This window comes from Marmota marmota, unplaced genomic scaffold (genome assembly GCF_001458135.2).
Source record: "Marmota marmota marmota unplaced genomic scaffold, marMar, whole genome shotgun sequence".
Classification (NCBI taxonomy): domain Eukaryota; kingdom Metazoa; phylum Chordata; class Mammalia; order Rodentia; family Sciuridae; genus Marmota; species Marmota marmota.
Genome location: NW_026000037.1, coordinates 60,501,561 through 60,516,194, shown reverse-complemented (window position 1 = coordinate 60,516,194; position 14,634 = coordinate 60,501,561). Strand labels below are relative to the sequence as shown.

Sequence of the window (14,634 nt, the reverse complement as noted above, 5' to 3'; positions counted from 1 at the left end):
AAAAAAAAATTAAAATTCTCTCTCTCTCTCTCTCTCTCTCTCTCTCTAAAAAAAAAAAAATTACTGACATCTAACATTTTTGTGGGGAAGGGGGTGCTAGAGATTGAACCCAGGGTTATCACACATGCTAAGCACAGGCTGTATCACTGAGCACCACCCCTGGCCCCTGCTTTTGAATTTTTAACACATTTTTCATGGTTCTAATAATACATATATTTATAACCTGCTTTTTCACTTATGTCAAGCATTTTCAGAGTGTCCAAAATTAATACTTTAAATGGCTCCCCAGTAAACAGTAGAGAGCTATATAATATACTCAACCACTTCTTTATGAATTGTTCCTAACTTTTCAAAATACTCTAAAAAACATCTCCATGCATTATATTTTCTAGTGATATATTCCCAGAGTTGAGAAACCTGGATCAAAGAGAATAAATATTTCTATGATTTTAGACGTATTCTACTAAATTGTTTTTCAAAGGGTAGATAGTATAGATTTATAAAGTGCTCTCACCAATATTGAATATTGTGATTTTGGGGGGAGGGATTTAACCCAGATATGATTTCTATATCTCCACCCTTTTATATTTTATTTGGAGATAGGGTCTAGCTAAGTTGCTGAGGTTTGTGTTGAACTTGTGATCTCCTGTCTCAGCCTCCTGAGCCGCTGGGATTACATAGGCATGCACCACCGGGCCCAGCTAGTTATTATAATTTTTTTAAAGGTAGTTTAAGTGTAACCTGCCTAGAGGTGGGAGATAGGCCATATAACCTACGAGCCCTTTTCACACAGAATGCTTGTTACATAGTATGATATCAGCCAGCTACACTTTATCTGCTGTTTAAGGACAAAAATTAAAAAAAAAAAAAAAAGGCTGCCAAGAATTCCTCTTAGTGATATAATTATTTTCATTGTGTAGAACTAATTTTAAAATCAGTCCTGTCTTAGGCTAGTCGGCAGTCCTGGTATATTATGTAAGTCTCTGTATTATGGCTCATGTCTTCTTGCTTCAAATCTGATCAGAATAGATGCTGTTTGAAAGACATCTGTCAGAAGAAGTAGTTGAAACCTCTTGTTTGAAAGACAAAGCCTCTGTATTCTCTCAGTGTTTTTCCTTTTAGTCTTTCCCCCCCTAATTATTAGGTAGAAAAGTTATTGTACAGTGCTCTGTATGGAGAGAAATGATTAGCATGCTTCATTTTAAAAAACTCTTTTTTTTTTTTTCTTTATAGAATCTTTCCAGTTGTTTATGGTGGCTATTCAACCAAGAGCCTGGAAGACTATATGTTGAGTTACAGTTTTTCTGTGCTGTGTTTAACTTTGGCCAGGTACTTATTTACTGAAACTTTGAGGGGTTTTTGTCTTCCTGGATGAGTTGAATGCAGAGAAGGGTATGCGGATGTTGTTGTTTTCTTCTAAATCAATAGGGTTTAGTTTGTTTGCCAGCTGCTGGTATACATGACAGCTGACAGCTGCTGCCTGTCTTCTAGTAGAGATGAATTATTATATTGGTTAAAGTCATCAGAATGTACATTGAGTGTTTCAACCAGCAATACCAAATAATTTTTTTGCTTTGGTTTTGAGATAAAGAATCATAATTTAAGCAGGGACAAGATGTCCTAAGTTCTTTTTAAACTTTTTGTAATCTTAAAAACTCACTTTGGGAAAAATAATTCACCTTCCTTTAAAGGATTTATCCCCTTAGATGGACAAATATTATTTCATTTACATTTTGAACAACAGATACTTAAATCTTTACTTTAAAATCATGTGGTGTGTAAATAAAACTTTAGTCAGGGGTAATACTTGTCTTTCCTTGATAGTTATTTGTGTGCCAGAAATTGCTATGCATTTTATATTCATTACCTCATTTAAACATCACAATAATACTTGCAACATAGATGTTATCATCCCCAGTTTAAAACATAGAAAACTAAAATTCCATGAAAAAAACTGATGTAAAAGGTGCTATTGTCTATGTTCATGACACTATTAAAATACATATTTAACAATACGTTTTACATATTGGAAAATATTTTTAGGTGCAAATTTCAAAATTTGATCTTTTCATTAACTGTGGGTGTCGGGGGTGGTGCTGGGGATCAAACCCAGGATATTGCATATGCTAGTCAAGTGCTCTATCACTGAGCCACATCTCCAGCTCAGCCCCTTACTTTTTAATTAGAGAATAGTCATCCCTCATCCAGAGATTGAATATCAGTTTGAAAAAATATTGTATTTGAAATCAGTATGTTGCCTACTAAATGTAAAATAACTTGCCAAGAGTTAGTTAAGACGTGTCAATAAATGCTCCTGCAAGATTTTTCCTAACATTAATTTCTTGAAGTATTTCCAATTTGTTTTGCCATTATTGTGGGAAACAAATGGTTATATCTAAAGGTACAAATTACCTCGGTTATTTGTGTCAGTTTATTACAACAAATATGAACTTCCCAAGATTTACTTGATAACTATATCTTACATTGTGATATTAAGATCTGACTTTGTATCCAAGAATTATAAAATACTAGATTGAAAAATCTCAGTCTTCTGTGGCATTACGCATTTAGAAAGCCAATTCAAGCTTAGCCCTCCTAGTCCTGGGGCTGAGAAAGCTTCATTGCACAGCACTTTGTCATGAACTGAATTAGTGCCAGGAATGCTCCCACACAAGTAGTTCAAGGGAGTGAGAGACACACAAACCTCACTCTCATCCAGTCTTCCTCTTGGAGAGGAGGAGAAAGATATTCCCTTCTGACTGCTTATAGTTTGGGGTAAAGAAAATTGGGCCCTTCGTATAATGTTATATTGCCTTCTCCATCCCACCTTCCACCAACCTGCACCTCAGTATGCTTCACAAATGGCAGCTGAGCTCCCTTTCTCCCAGGCAGTCCTAAATTTCCTGATCTGTGGCTTATATCTGGTGCCAGTTTGCCTTATTACTCCAATTTCTTCAAGCCCTTTCCCTAACCACTAGCCAGTATCACTTCACATAAATTATGTTCAGTTATTATTATTGGATATTGCAGCACTTGTTAATTATGTAATTTATGAAGTTTCAACAACAACAACAAAAAAACAATAAATACCTAAGCACAGTGGGAGATTTTTTTTTCAAAAACAAGAAAACAAAGATATATAATCCTTAAATATTTTCATTTTTCTTTAGTAAGAAGTCATAGGAATATGGTTGCTCAGCACTAGTTTTTATCACCCATCATAATTAGAACAGAATGATTGGGAAGAGGCAGCAAACATGTCTGGTTCCAGGTACTGAACTTTAGAGTACCTGCTTTGTATGCTCCATTTGAAATGTTGCTCTAATCACACTATAGGTTTGCCTCCTCAAGCACTAAATTTGGTGACTTCCTTAATTCCTACTCTTACAATTTTATTGCTGCATTCAGAAAAAATAATTTTGTTTTCTTCCCTAGGGATTTATTTCCTTTGGAATCTTTGGATTGGACAAACATTTAATCATCCTGCCTTTCAAAAGAAGGTAAATTTAGTTTTGAAATAAATCTCTATATCCCTAAATTTGATGACAAAGCCATTATATTAAGATACTGATATTTTTATACCTTTAAACTGTTAGACCACCACTAAACACCATACAAGGGTTATCTGTTGATTCACATAGTTGTAAATAATTGCAGAGAAAATGTTGGAAGAACTATTATAAATGGAGCAATATAATTTTCATTTTAACAAAAACTGATGGACTCTGATTTCAATCTATGCCATTAGCTACATAAAGTTAAATAAAACTTGAACATATCTTTAGAAAGGGAAGTAGTAAGTGGTGTTCCCCCAAAGGTGTATATTTGATTGTCTTTCACTTTTGACAACAGGATTCCTCTATCAAACTAACTTATAGAAAACTCAATTTTTCTTTCTAAATTATTTTATTGGCTTGGTAAAGGGCTTCTTTGAATTAAGATCAAGAATTTAAAAAAGTAACAAGTATTGCAACTTGTAGGTGGGAGGAAAAGGCAGAGGGACAAATCTTTGTACTTCATTTGCTTTTAAAGTCAAAATTAGTAGAAATTAGAAGTGCTAACAGAATTCATCCTACCTGCTCTATGAACAGTGCCCCAAAACAGTATCTCTTCTTCTTTCTTTCTTATCCTGCAGCATCAGCATCATCTTATTCACTAAGGTTTCATTGTTAGGGTCATAATCATTTCATGAAGGAAAAGCATAGTAAGAAAGTTATTGAACTTAGTTATCAGCTTCATAATGTGAACTACTCAACAGTTCTATTGTGTGAGCTGGCCAAAACAAAACCAGTCTGTACTCCAGAGCCCAGTATTTGCCTCTGTGATACCAAAATTTCAAAATGATTGAGTAAACTATTTGATCTCTAAGTTATCTTTGTGTTTCAAAACAGTAAAATGTAGTATAAGGAATATTTCTTAGTAAAAACTGAAATGAGCCAAAAATGTCTAGAGGATTTATAAAATAATTAGGTCACTCACCCAGCCTTCTGTGAAAAGGAAACCAAATGCAGAATCAGTTGTGTTGTAGATGAGATGGGAAATTTGGTGACTGGCTTTGGAACAGCCATTTTGATGGAGCAGAAAGGATTCTCTCTCCATGCTTTTCTTTCATTAAAAATAGCCTCCTTTGGCTGGGGTTGTAGCTCAGTGGTAGAACACTTGTCTAGCACATGTGAAGCACTGGGTTCAATCCTCAGCACCACATAAAAATAAAAGTAAAATAAAGTTTTAGAAAAAAAGCTTTAAGAAAGTGAATAATTAAAAAAAAAATAGCCTCCTTAGTCAGGCATGGTAGTATATATCTATAATCCCAGCTCCTGGGAGGCCTCAAGTTTGAGGCCAGCCTGGGCATATTAGTGAGAATCTGTATCAAGACAAAAACATTTCTTAAAAAGGGGCTGAGGGGCTAGGGATATAGCTCAGTTTGGTAGAGTGCTTGCCTTGCATGTAACAAGACCCTGGTTCAATCCCCAGGACCACAAAAATGGTGGGGGGTGGGGGGGCTGAGGATGTCACTCAGTGGTAGAGCATTTGCCTAGGTTTTCACAAAGTTCCAGGTTCAATCTCCAGTAAGAAAAAATAAACTCCTTAAATTTTGGTTTTCAGACTTGAATTTCTATGGAACAATAAAGAAACAGCAGAAAACAGAGATTCTCCTGTTTCTGAGGAAATTAAAATGACCTGTCAACAATTTATCCATTATCACCGTGACCTCTGTATCCGTAACATCGTCAAGGAAAGAAGGTGAGCAAATTGCCATTGTAGATCCAAATAATTATATTTTAGATTAACTATTTTTGGATTTTAATAGGCTAATAGTTATGGGTCAGTTTATAGTTTAAGAAGTAGCATATGAAAAAGACATATCATTTTGATTTTAATATTTTAAAATATCATATAACTTCTGATTTCTACATAAAATGTGAGAACTTTAAAACAAACCAGAATGTGGTAGAATATTAACATTCACTTCATGTTGGCCATTAGTGTCTCTCACAAAGCTTTGAAATACATTGGATTCAGAAATGGTTTTCTATTCCCATTTTCTAGTGTTATATTGTTTCATATTACTAATGCTGTTTCCAAGAAAACAAAATGAAGGCAGGAATGGTGGCACACTCCTGTAAGCCCAGCAAGTTGGGAGGCTGAGGCAGGAGGATCGCAAATTCAAGGCCAGCCATGTTAACTTAGTGAGACCCTGTCTCAAAATTTTTAAAAAAAGGATGTAGCTCTGGGGTAAAGTGCCCCAGATTCAATCCCTGGTACTACAAATAATAATAATAAAATTTCTGCCTCTTAATTAATTCTGCTGCTTATATTTCACTTCAAGTCCTAATCTTCCTTTGGTCTATTAACATTATATCTTCAAGGTATGGAATATACTGCAGCAAGAAATGATCAACTTTGAATAAACAAATTTGTAGTGCAAATATTTTTGGTTGTCATGAAAGAAAAATAAAACATAAGGAAAGTAACATGTGTATAACTGAAAATTATATAGGATAGTTTATTTGCACCTATTATGCCACTATATTTAATATACATGCCATTATAATCAGAAGGTAGCCTAGGTTAGATGGTGGAAAGGGGAAGCATTTGGGTATAGGTTAATACTAGAATTCAACTCCTGAATTGAAGTTTCTTGGCTGTGTGACAATAGGCAGGTTCAATTCTCTAGCCTTAGTTTTCCTTTTCTTTAAAAATCTGACTCTCAATATTGTTTGAATTAGGTGACAAAATGTCCGTGATATGCCTAGCCTAATGGTAAACTATGGAGAAAAGTTAATGTTCTACCCTTAAAGGGCTGAGCACAATTATTTCAAGATATTATTTCAAGATATTATCAACAACTTTTTTTTCAACTGCTTTTCAAAATTAAAAAAAGAAAACTCTGTTGTTATCTCTGTCAGGCCTTTTGTGCTTGCCAACTGTCGGGAAGTGTAGCTCTTACCATTTGCAGGGCTGCCAGGCTGCCTTGGTCCCAGATGGTTGAATGGGCACCAGCTGGTAGTGTTCTGGCCTGTTCCCTGTCCCTTTCCAGGCTCTACTGCCTGTACAGCATCACATTCTCTGACACTCTGTACATCTCCATGGGCTTTTGTTACAGCTGCCTGATCACAGTCTTCAAGAAACTATTCAATTGGTGTCTGGGACAGAAGTCATTAGGACTATAAATTAAAAGCCAACAAACAGGAAGAAGGCTCAGACAGGGGTTGAAACATTCAGGCTTCTGTCAAAATGATGTTTGCAGTTGCAAAGAATTAAGTTAAGAGATCTTATTACTAAGTTAAAATATTGTAATCTGGGGTTGGGGATGTAGTTCAGCGGTGGAGTGCTTGCCTAACAAGCATGAAGGCCCTGGGTGACATCCCCAGCACCTCAAAACAAAACATACTGTGATTTTTACATACTTGAGAAACATTTTCGTTTATTAACCTTTTTTATAATTCTTATATGATACACGTATATTTTATTTATGATAAAATGTTTTTAAATTCTTGTCACCTGTTTCTCATTTCATCTCAATCTTCATTTGCTATTTCCCATTGTCAAGCACTTTAGGTTTTACAGCTTGACTGATGCTTGTGGACAGATTTTTGTTGTCTATTGCATATTTGTACAGAATTTATGTAATTGGGTTTGGTTTTTTTTTTTCATTTCTCTTTTCCTTGTTTATTTGAACATATTTGAAGGACCTCATATTTGCATTAAGAAGAAAAAAATTTAAGTGATCAAGAAGTAGATTTATAAAGCACATTTTAAAAAATCTTAAGATTTGTAGCAAGACAGATCTCACTTATTCTTTTCTTGCTTTTTAATGAAACAAATCCTGACAAACACAAAAGTATGATTGCTTTGGTTGCTGATGGAAAGAAAGACTACTTGTGGGCACGATAAGCTGGAAATAAAGTTTGATTTGAGTAGTTTAATAAAAATAGTCACTTCTTAAGAGTTTACAAAAAATACGTAATGTTCCTGAGACAATTAAAATTACTTAGCACAAATAAGAATATAATAAATTATAACATATAATATTCAGACATTACCTATGTCCATTTTTTGTTGTTGAAGTGTTTCTGTTTTCACAAGCATTATTGGCATATTTTATTTTTCTCCAGGAGTCTTTCTGGGGTCAGGAAAGTTAACAATTCCTTTATATTCAGAACAGTTTCATTCCTGCCATGCTTTTAACTATCGTGCCGTCTTCCCTTGTTTCCTTCTATTTTTTCCTTGCTTGTCCTCTACCATACAGTGCTGATACCAGGTTTACAGAACATATGGGTGAATCATTCCTTTGACATACAGGTGTGGTGCAAAGACTTCTGCTGGGACCTTCTGTGGCTGTGACCTGGTGAACTGGCTAATTGAAGTTGGCCTTGCCTCTGACCGTGGTGAAGCTGTGATATATGGAGACAGACTGGTGCAAGGGGGAGTCATCCAACATATTACCAATGAATATGAATTTCGGGATGAGTACTTGTTTTACAGATTTCTTCAAAAGAGTCCTAAACAGACTTCTGCTATTAGTGCAAACAGCCCCCAACAGGAAAGCTATAAAGAAATTGAGCATTCACCCCCATCCTCACTTTCTCCTAAGTCCTAAATGATAAAGGAGAGAATCCCCCATGGAATCATATTCTAGCCCCAGATCCAGTATTTATCTGTGTGATCTTGGGCAAGTTAGAACCTCTCCGAGTCTTAGTTGCCACTTCTGTAAAATCTGACAAGCTGCATTTCCCCCGCCCCATGCTAACACTGTGGTTTTAGTATGTAAAACACATAGGAAAGTGACCTAGGAAAAAGAAAAAAACAAAAGGAAAAGTTCTGATAGTGAATATAATAATTACTATAAATAATACTAGTGTGGCAACATTATAAAATGATTTCTTCCTGCAACTGTTTGCTATAACTTCAAAATCAATATCCAATTGACAGTTCTTTTTAATTGTCAAATTTGACAGATGTTCTGGTGAAGTGGACATAAAATTATGGTAATTTTACATTTATTGATGGCACTTCCTAAAAAAAATAATTTTACTGAATCTAATAAGAGGTTCTTATTCCTCCCAGCCCCCGTCCATTTCTTCGAAAAAACTCGTTAACAAATTAGAATCACTGCCTTTTTTTTTTTTTAAATAGGCTTGTCTCTTCTTGCTCTTCTAACCAAAGTACTAATCTATGTCATTAGGAAAGGAATAAAAACCTCCATAAATATTATCATCAAAATCCAATTTCTAACTTTTGTGCTACAGATAGTAATTTGTGCATATTTATTTAAATATTAAAAAATTATTGCCATGTGATGTATCACTTATTATTTGCACAAAGCAACATAGTACAGAATAATAACCCTACTACTTTTCTCCCTGCAGTGAATAAAAAGGACCATATATATAGTCCAAGTCAAGAGTTAGAACTTCTAGACATAGCACCCTATGACTACCTTTAGAATTCAGTCTATGAATTCTATGTATTAAAAAAAAATCTATAAATTTTTAAATTACTAAATGTTGCTATCTTAGTCCATTAAGGCAGCTATAACAAAACACCACAAACTGGATAGCTTATAAACAACAGAAACTTATTTCTTATAGATCTGGAGGCTATGTAGTCTAAGATTTAAGACATGGGCAGGCTCAGTGTCTGGTGAAGGCCTGATTTCTGGTTTACAGCTGGTGCCCTTTTGCTGTTACCTCACATGGTAGAAGGGAAAAACTCTTGTCTCTTCAGCCCTGAGAAAGGGACTGATGCCATTCATGAGGGCTCTACCCTCACGACCTAGTCACCCCCCAGTATCATCCCACTCCCCATATATTACATTTTAATATATGAATTTGAGGGGATGCACACATTCAGACCATAACACCCTCAGATAAAGTTCATCTTCAGAAAATTAAAGGGAGTTATTCACATGATTTTTGAACATCTACTTAATTATTAGGTGTCAGTTTAACTTACTCAAAATATGTTGAAATGTTTATCTCATGTTTAGTGTTTTATATATAAAGCCGTTTAGAAAATTATTGCCCTTTTAATGCAACAGATATATAAATTTTTTAAAAACCTGCATGGAAGCCTAGTGTATTTAACAAGTAAATTTTACTTCAGTATACCATTAACCTATACAAATTTCAAGCTATCATTAGAGAATGGTCGTGTTTTAAACAGAACTGTCTTGTGGGGGAACTTTTTCTAAAAAAATATGACCACGTTAATACTCTTTGAATGCTCAGGAGTAAGCATAAAGCCTCACTGCTGTTCCAGTAGAGATGTAACTCACTCACATGCATGCAGGCAACTCAAACTCAAGTGGAGAAATTTTTTATTTATGAACAAGTCATACAAATAAGTCATACTGCATATGTTCTGTTATTTGCACAAAAGGATTCTGCAACCTCTTTTTCCATGGGAGACACTAAAAGAAAATCCTAGATCAGAATGATCTGCAGTTTCAGATAAAGGATTTTAAGAGATGTTTTTAGATTAAGGATATGCTAATTTTATTAAATGAAAATATTTGTAACTGTTACTTTCTCACTGACAAAGCAAGTTTCTGAATAAACTACCTATTTTAACTTTCACTGCTGTCATCTTTTCTTTGGGCAACTGCAATGATACAGATACTATCAAATGGGTCTTTAATCTAAGTTCTTAATGTTTTCTTAAATGAGTTTCTTAAGACTGTCCCTTTCTTCATGACCCGTTAGGTCCTATGCATAGAAACTTCCCCAATTATGAATTCACTAAACACCTTTTATGAGTGAGTTAATATGAAATTAAGAGTGCCTTACATACATTTCATGGTTTTTCTTAAATATTATTTTTAGTTGTGGTTGGACATAATACCTTTATTTTATTTATTTTTATGTGGTGCTGAGGATCGAACCCAGCGCCTTGCACATGCTAGGCAAGCACTCTACTGCTGAGCCACATCTCATGATTTTTAATATGTAGAGTCACAGCTGAGAAAATTATCTGATACAATTTTGATTAAAATCTACCCCTTTTTTACTAATCTTCAGCATAGTCTATTGTTATCTTAACTCTCAATGAACAAGTCCATGCCTAACTTGTGCTCTGCTTTTAATATTTTTAGAATAAGATAAAGTATATTTACTTGGAGAATAATGATTAGTGACCCAAAAGTTATGCAGCAGAATACAGCTCTTGGTTTTTGCCCCTTTGTATCTTATACCCATGTGATGAATGATGACTGGAAACACAGTTCAGGACCATACATATTATCACTATTCTTCAGGAAAAGACAGATTTTAAAGTTCTGTAGTTGGCATGATGGAAATCTAAAGTAATTAATTCAAAAGAGAAAAATTCACTATGTAGAACTGTTTTTGGAAAATTTTACAAGAAGGAACTAACTTTCCAAAATTCTAGGCTGCATATTATTTCTAGGACAACATTCTTTTTTTTAACAATAAATATATAAACTGATATTTTCATCAAGATCAAACAACGTAGCTTTTTGTAAAGTACTCAATTTATTAGATGACTCCCTTGGTTTATAACATAATTTAAGGGTTGACCTAATAAAAAGCTTAGTTCAGCAACTATATTTTTTTACTCTTAAAATAGATAAAATTTAATAAAACCTTAAATGTTTTACAATATATCCCAAGGCATTAATTACCCCCACAAGTACTCACAGCCCAATACCACATTGCATTTATACAGTGAAAGTCAAGCTATATTATATTAATTTACATTAATAATTACATACATTAATAATACATTAATAATCGTTGTTTTTTTTTAACTTTTTTAGTTGTAGATAGACACAATATATTTATTTTTATGTGGTGCTGAGGATTGAACCTAGTGCCTCACACGTGTGAGGCAAGTCCTCTACCACTGAGCCATGGCTCCAGCCCCAATAATCCTTGCTTTCATATGGGGATACATTCCCATTTCTAATATGGAAAGAAGCAACAGCTTGATTTGAAACTTATCAAAAGCTAACAAGTTGTATAGATAAATTATCTAGATAATTTTTGCAACCTTGCATTTTTATAGGCAGAGGACTGTATAAATTTTTCCTGTCAGTATCTGAATATTCATTTTGCAAATATCTATTAATAGCATTTATTACATGCCAGACACAATACTGAACACTGCGCATACAACAGTAAGAACAAATATGATTCCTAGTTTCATAGAGCTTTGTTCTACTGTGTTTAATGTTCTGTGTAAATGTTTAATGTATAATTAATTTGTGATCAGGATAGCATGTGGCTCCAAGAGTATTTAAGAGAGACCTGACCTTGTGGTTTGAGGAAAACTTCCTTAAGGAATTCCTGTCTTGGCAAAACCATTAAAAGAACTACAAAAGGTGAGAACACGGAATGAATGGTACAACAGAGGGTATAGCCATGAGGAAGGAACTGGGCACATTCCAAGACTTGAAAGAGCAGCATAGTTGAAACATAAAAAACAATGGTGAAAGTGTAATAAGATAAATACAGAGGAAAGATTAATTACCAGGCTCTTGGTGGTATTTGTTAAGAGACTTTAACCCAAAAACAATGTCTTTGAAAGAGTTTTAGACTCAACAATAAGAAAATGAACAAACAACTGATTTCAAAATGGGCAAAAGATCTGAACAGACACCTCACCAAAGAAGATGTACCCAGGTGGTAAATAAACAATGAAAAGATGTTCAACATTTCATGTCACTAGGGAATTGCAAATTAAAACGAGAAACAACCGCACAACTATTAGAAATGGTAAAAATTTAAAACACTGACACAAAAAATGCTGGGAAGGATATGGTGCAACATTGCTAGTGGGGATGCAAATGGTAGTGACTCTGGAAGACAGTTTTTGGCGAATTCTTACAAAAACTGAACATGCTCTTACCATATGACCCAGCAATTGCACACTTTGTATTTACCCAATGTAAGTTGAAATTTTACATCCACACAGAAACCTGCATATGGCAGTTTGTAGATTTATTCATAACTGCCAAGACTTAAAAGCAACCAAGATGCCCTTTAGTAATGATACATCCAGACAATGGGATATTATTCAGTGCTAAAAAGAAAGGCGTTGTCAAGTCATGAAAAACACGGAGTAACTTAAGTATATATTACTAGTAAGCAAGAGAAATCAATCTGAAAGAACACCTACTGTATGATTCCAACATTCTGGGGAAAGCAAAACAAAGTAAACTAAAAACTAAATAGTGGTTTCTAAGAGACAGTGGAAGGCTAAACAATTGGAGCTATAAGTTCACTGGTAAGCCAACTCTTGATATAGAGTGTGTTTGAATGAAAGTGTATTTTCAGAATTAATACAATGATAAAGATTTAGTGTGTAAATCTAGAAAATTCTCTTGTTAGCACTGGTTAATATTTGCCTAAAGCATAAGAAAACTCACTACTTCATATTTTTTTCATTACTAAAATAACTTAAAATAATTGATAAAATGATTTGAGGGAACTACAAAATTATAAGTATAAATCCATGCATTATATTAATGTCTTATGCTTTATATAGAATTGAATACTTAATTTTTTTTAGTTGTAGATGGACACAATACTTTTATTTTATTTATTTTCATATGGTGCTGAGGATCAAACCCAATGCCTCACACATGAGAGGGAAGTGCTGGATCACTGAGCCTCAGCCCCAGCACCTGAGTACTTAATTATTGTGACAAAAAAAAAAAGTTATTGTGGCTAAAAGAAATAATTGCCTGGAATAACACCTAGCTACCCCATGATATATGTGTTTGGTTCCAATGTTTTCTTTGTCAGTATCTCAGCAAAACTACATGAGTTTTAACAGTTGAACTATCACTTGAATGCTATTAAAGAATAATAGCTAAGTAGGTTTACCTCAAGACAATGGATTCTGACTTTAAGGGAGATTTCTACCATTTCTATGATCACTCACTATGAAGTAATATTTGCCTTATAAATTCTAATTTCATCTTTTGTACTCTGAGGAAAGAGATTAGCAATTTCATCCATATCAAGATGCTTGTTTTGGAGGACTGACTCCATCTTTTTGAATAGTTCTTTCTCCAGCTTCCTCATGTTATCCAATATTGTTCTGGCTTTATCCTAAACAATGAAAAGCACACAAATACACATACATGAGTACATGAATCTATCCAAATTCCAACCCACCCTCACAGACAAGATTTGTTCACTGTGGTTTCTACTTCTGGATTAGTTACCCCTTCTAATATGTAAATATAGAAGGAATGAAACTCTATTTTAGACTGAATGAAATCCCTGAGTTCAATTATCAGCATCAAAAACAACAACAACAAGGGCTGGGATTGTGGCTCAGTGGTAAACATTTGCCTCACATGTGTGAGGCATTGGGTTCAATTCTCAGCACTGCATATAAATAAATGACTAAAGGTCCATCAACAACTAAAAAAATATATTTTAAAACAACAACAAAATCTCTGCACATAACAAAGTTAACATTCGTATTTGTTGCCTCTTTGATGCAAAACACACAAACATAAATGACCCAAAAGTCAACTGAGAGGGGCTGGGGCTGGGGCTCAGTGTAGCACATTTGCCTGACATGTGTGAGACACTGGGTTCAATTCTCAGCACCACATATAAATAAATAAAGGTCTATCAACAACTAAAAAAATTTTTTAAATCAACTGAGAAATAAGCTATGAAAAAAACCCAGCCAAGTCATTTAATATTTATACCAATAAATATAGAAATTTTCTATCTCACTAGTAATCAAGAAATGTAAATTAAAGCTATCAGTAGGACTGAGTCTCCCTAAAACAAAAAAGTAGTTATAGAGTCAGAACTAGAACATAGCTTATTGATATCATCCTCAAATTACATTATTTTTCCATGACTTTATATTGTCAATCAACAATTAACATCTTTTAAACAGTAACAGCTTTTAATTTTTTAAATTTATTTATTTATGTATCTTTAGTTTTAGGTGGATTTTTTTTTTAATGTGGTTCTGAGGATCGAACCCAGTGCCTCATGCATTCCAGATAAGCACTCTACCACTGAGCTACAACCCTAGCCCCAAGCTTTTCATTTTTATCCCCAAATTACTTTGTAATTCCAATAAGCAATTTAATTTTTTAGTTTAACAAATATTTAATACTAACTCTATAAAAGTCAT

At 34.1% G+C, this 14,634-nt stretch overlaps 2 protein-coding genes across 14 annotated transcripts in view; one reads left to right on the top strand and one right to left on the bottom strand.

Annotated features, from left to right (window-relative positions):
• Gpr155 (G protein-coupled receptor 155) overlaps positions 1 to 10,082 on the top strand; it is a 69,532-nt gene extending 59,450 nt beyond the window's left edge. For 8 of the 9 annotated variants that reach the window (XM_048812516.1, XM_048812513.1, XM_048812511.1 and 5 more), the window contains 4 exons: positions 1,234 to 1,329; positions 3,436 to 3,500; positions 5,107 to 5,244; positions 7,807 to 10,082. In XM_048812516.1, coding sequence (XP_048668473.1) covers positions 1,234 to 1,329; positions 3,436 to 3,500; positions 5,107 to 5,244; positions 7,807 to 8,104 — 597 coding nt within the window. In that variant the 3' untranslated portion in view covers positions 8,105 to 10,082. Of the gene's footprint in view, positions 1 to 1,233; positions 1,330 to 3,435; positions 3,501 to 5,106; positions 5,245 to 7,753 lie in introns of all 9 variants that reach the window. The other variant, XM_015479333.2, reaches the window with a different exon arrangement.
• Positions 8,600 to 14,634, bottom strand: part of Scrn3 (secernin 3) — a 31,423-nt gene continuing 25,388 nt past the window's right edge. For all 5 annotated transcript variants that reach the window (XM_015479329.2, XM_048812520.1, XM_048812519.1 and 2 more), the window contains one exon: positions 8,600 to 13,580. In XM_015479329.2, the coding sequence (XP_015334815.1) occupies positions 13,410 to 13,580 (171 nt within the window). In that variant the 3' untranslated portion in view covers positions 8,600 to 13,409. The remainder of the gene's footprint in view (positions 13,581 to 14,634) is intronic.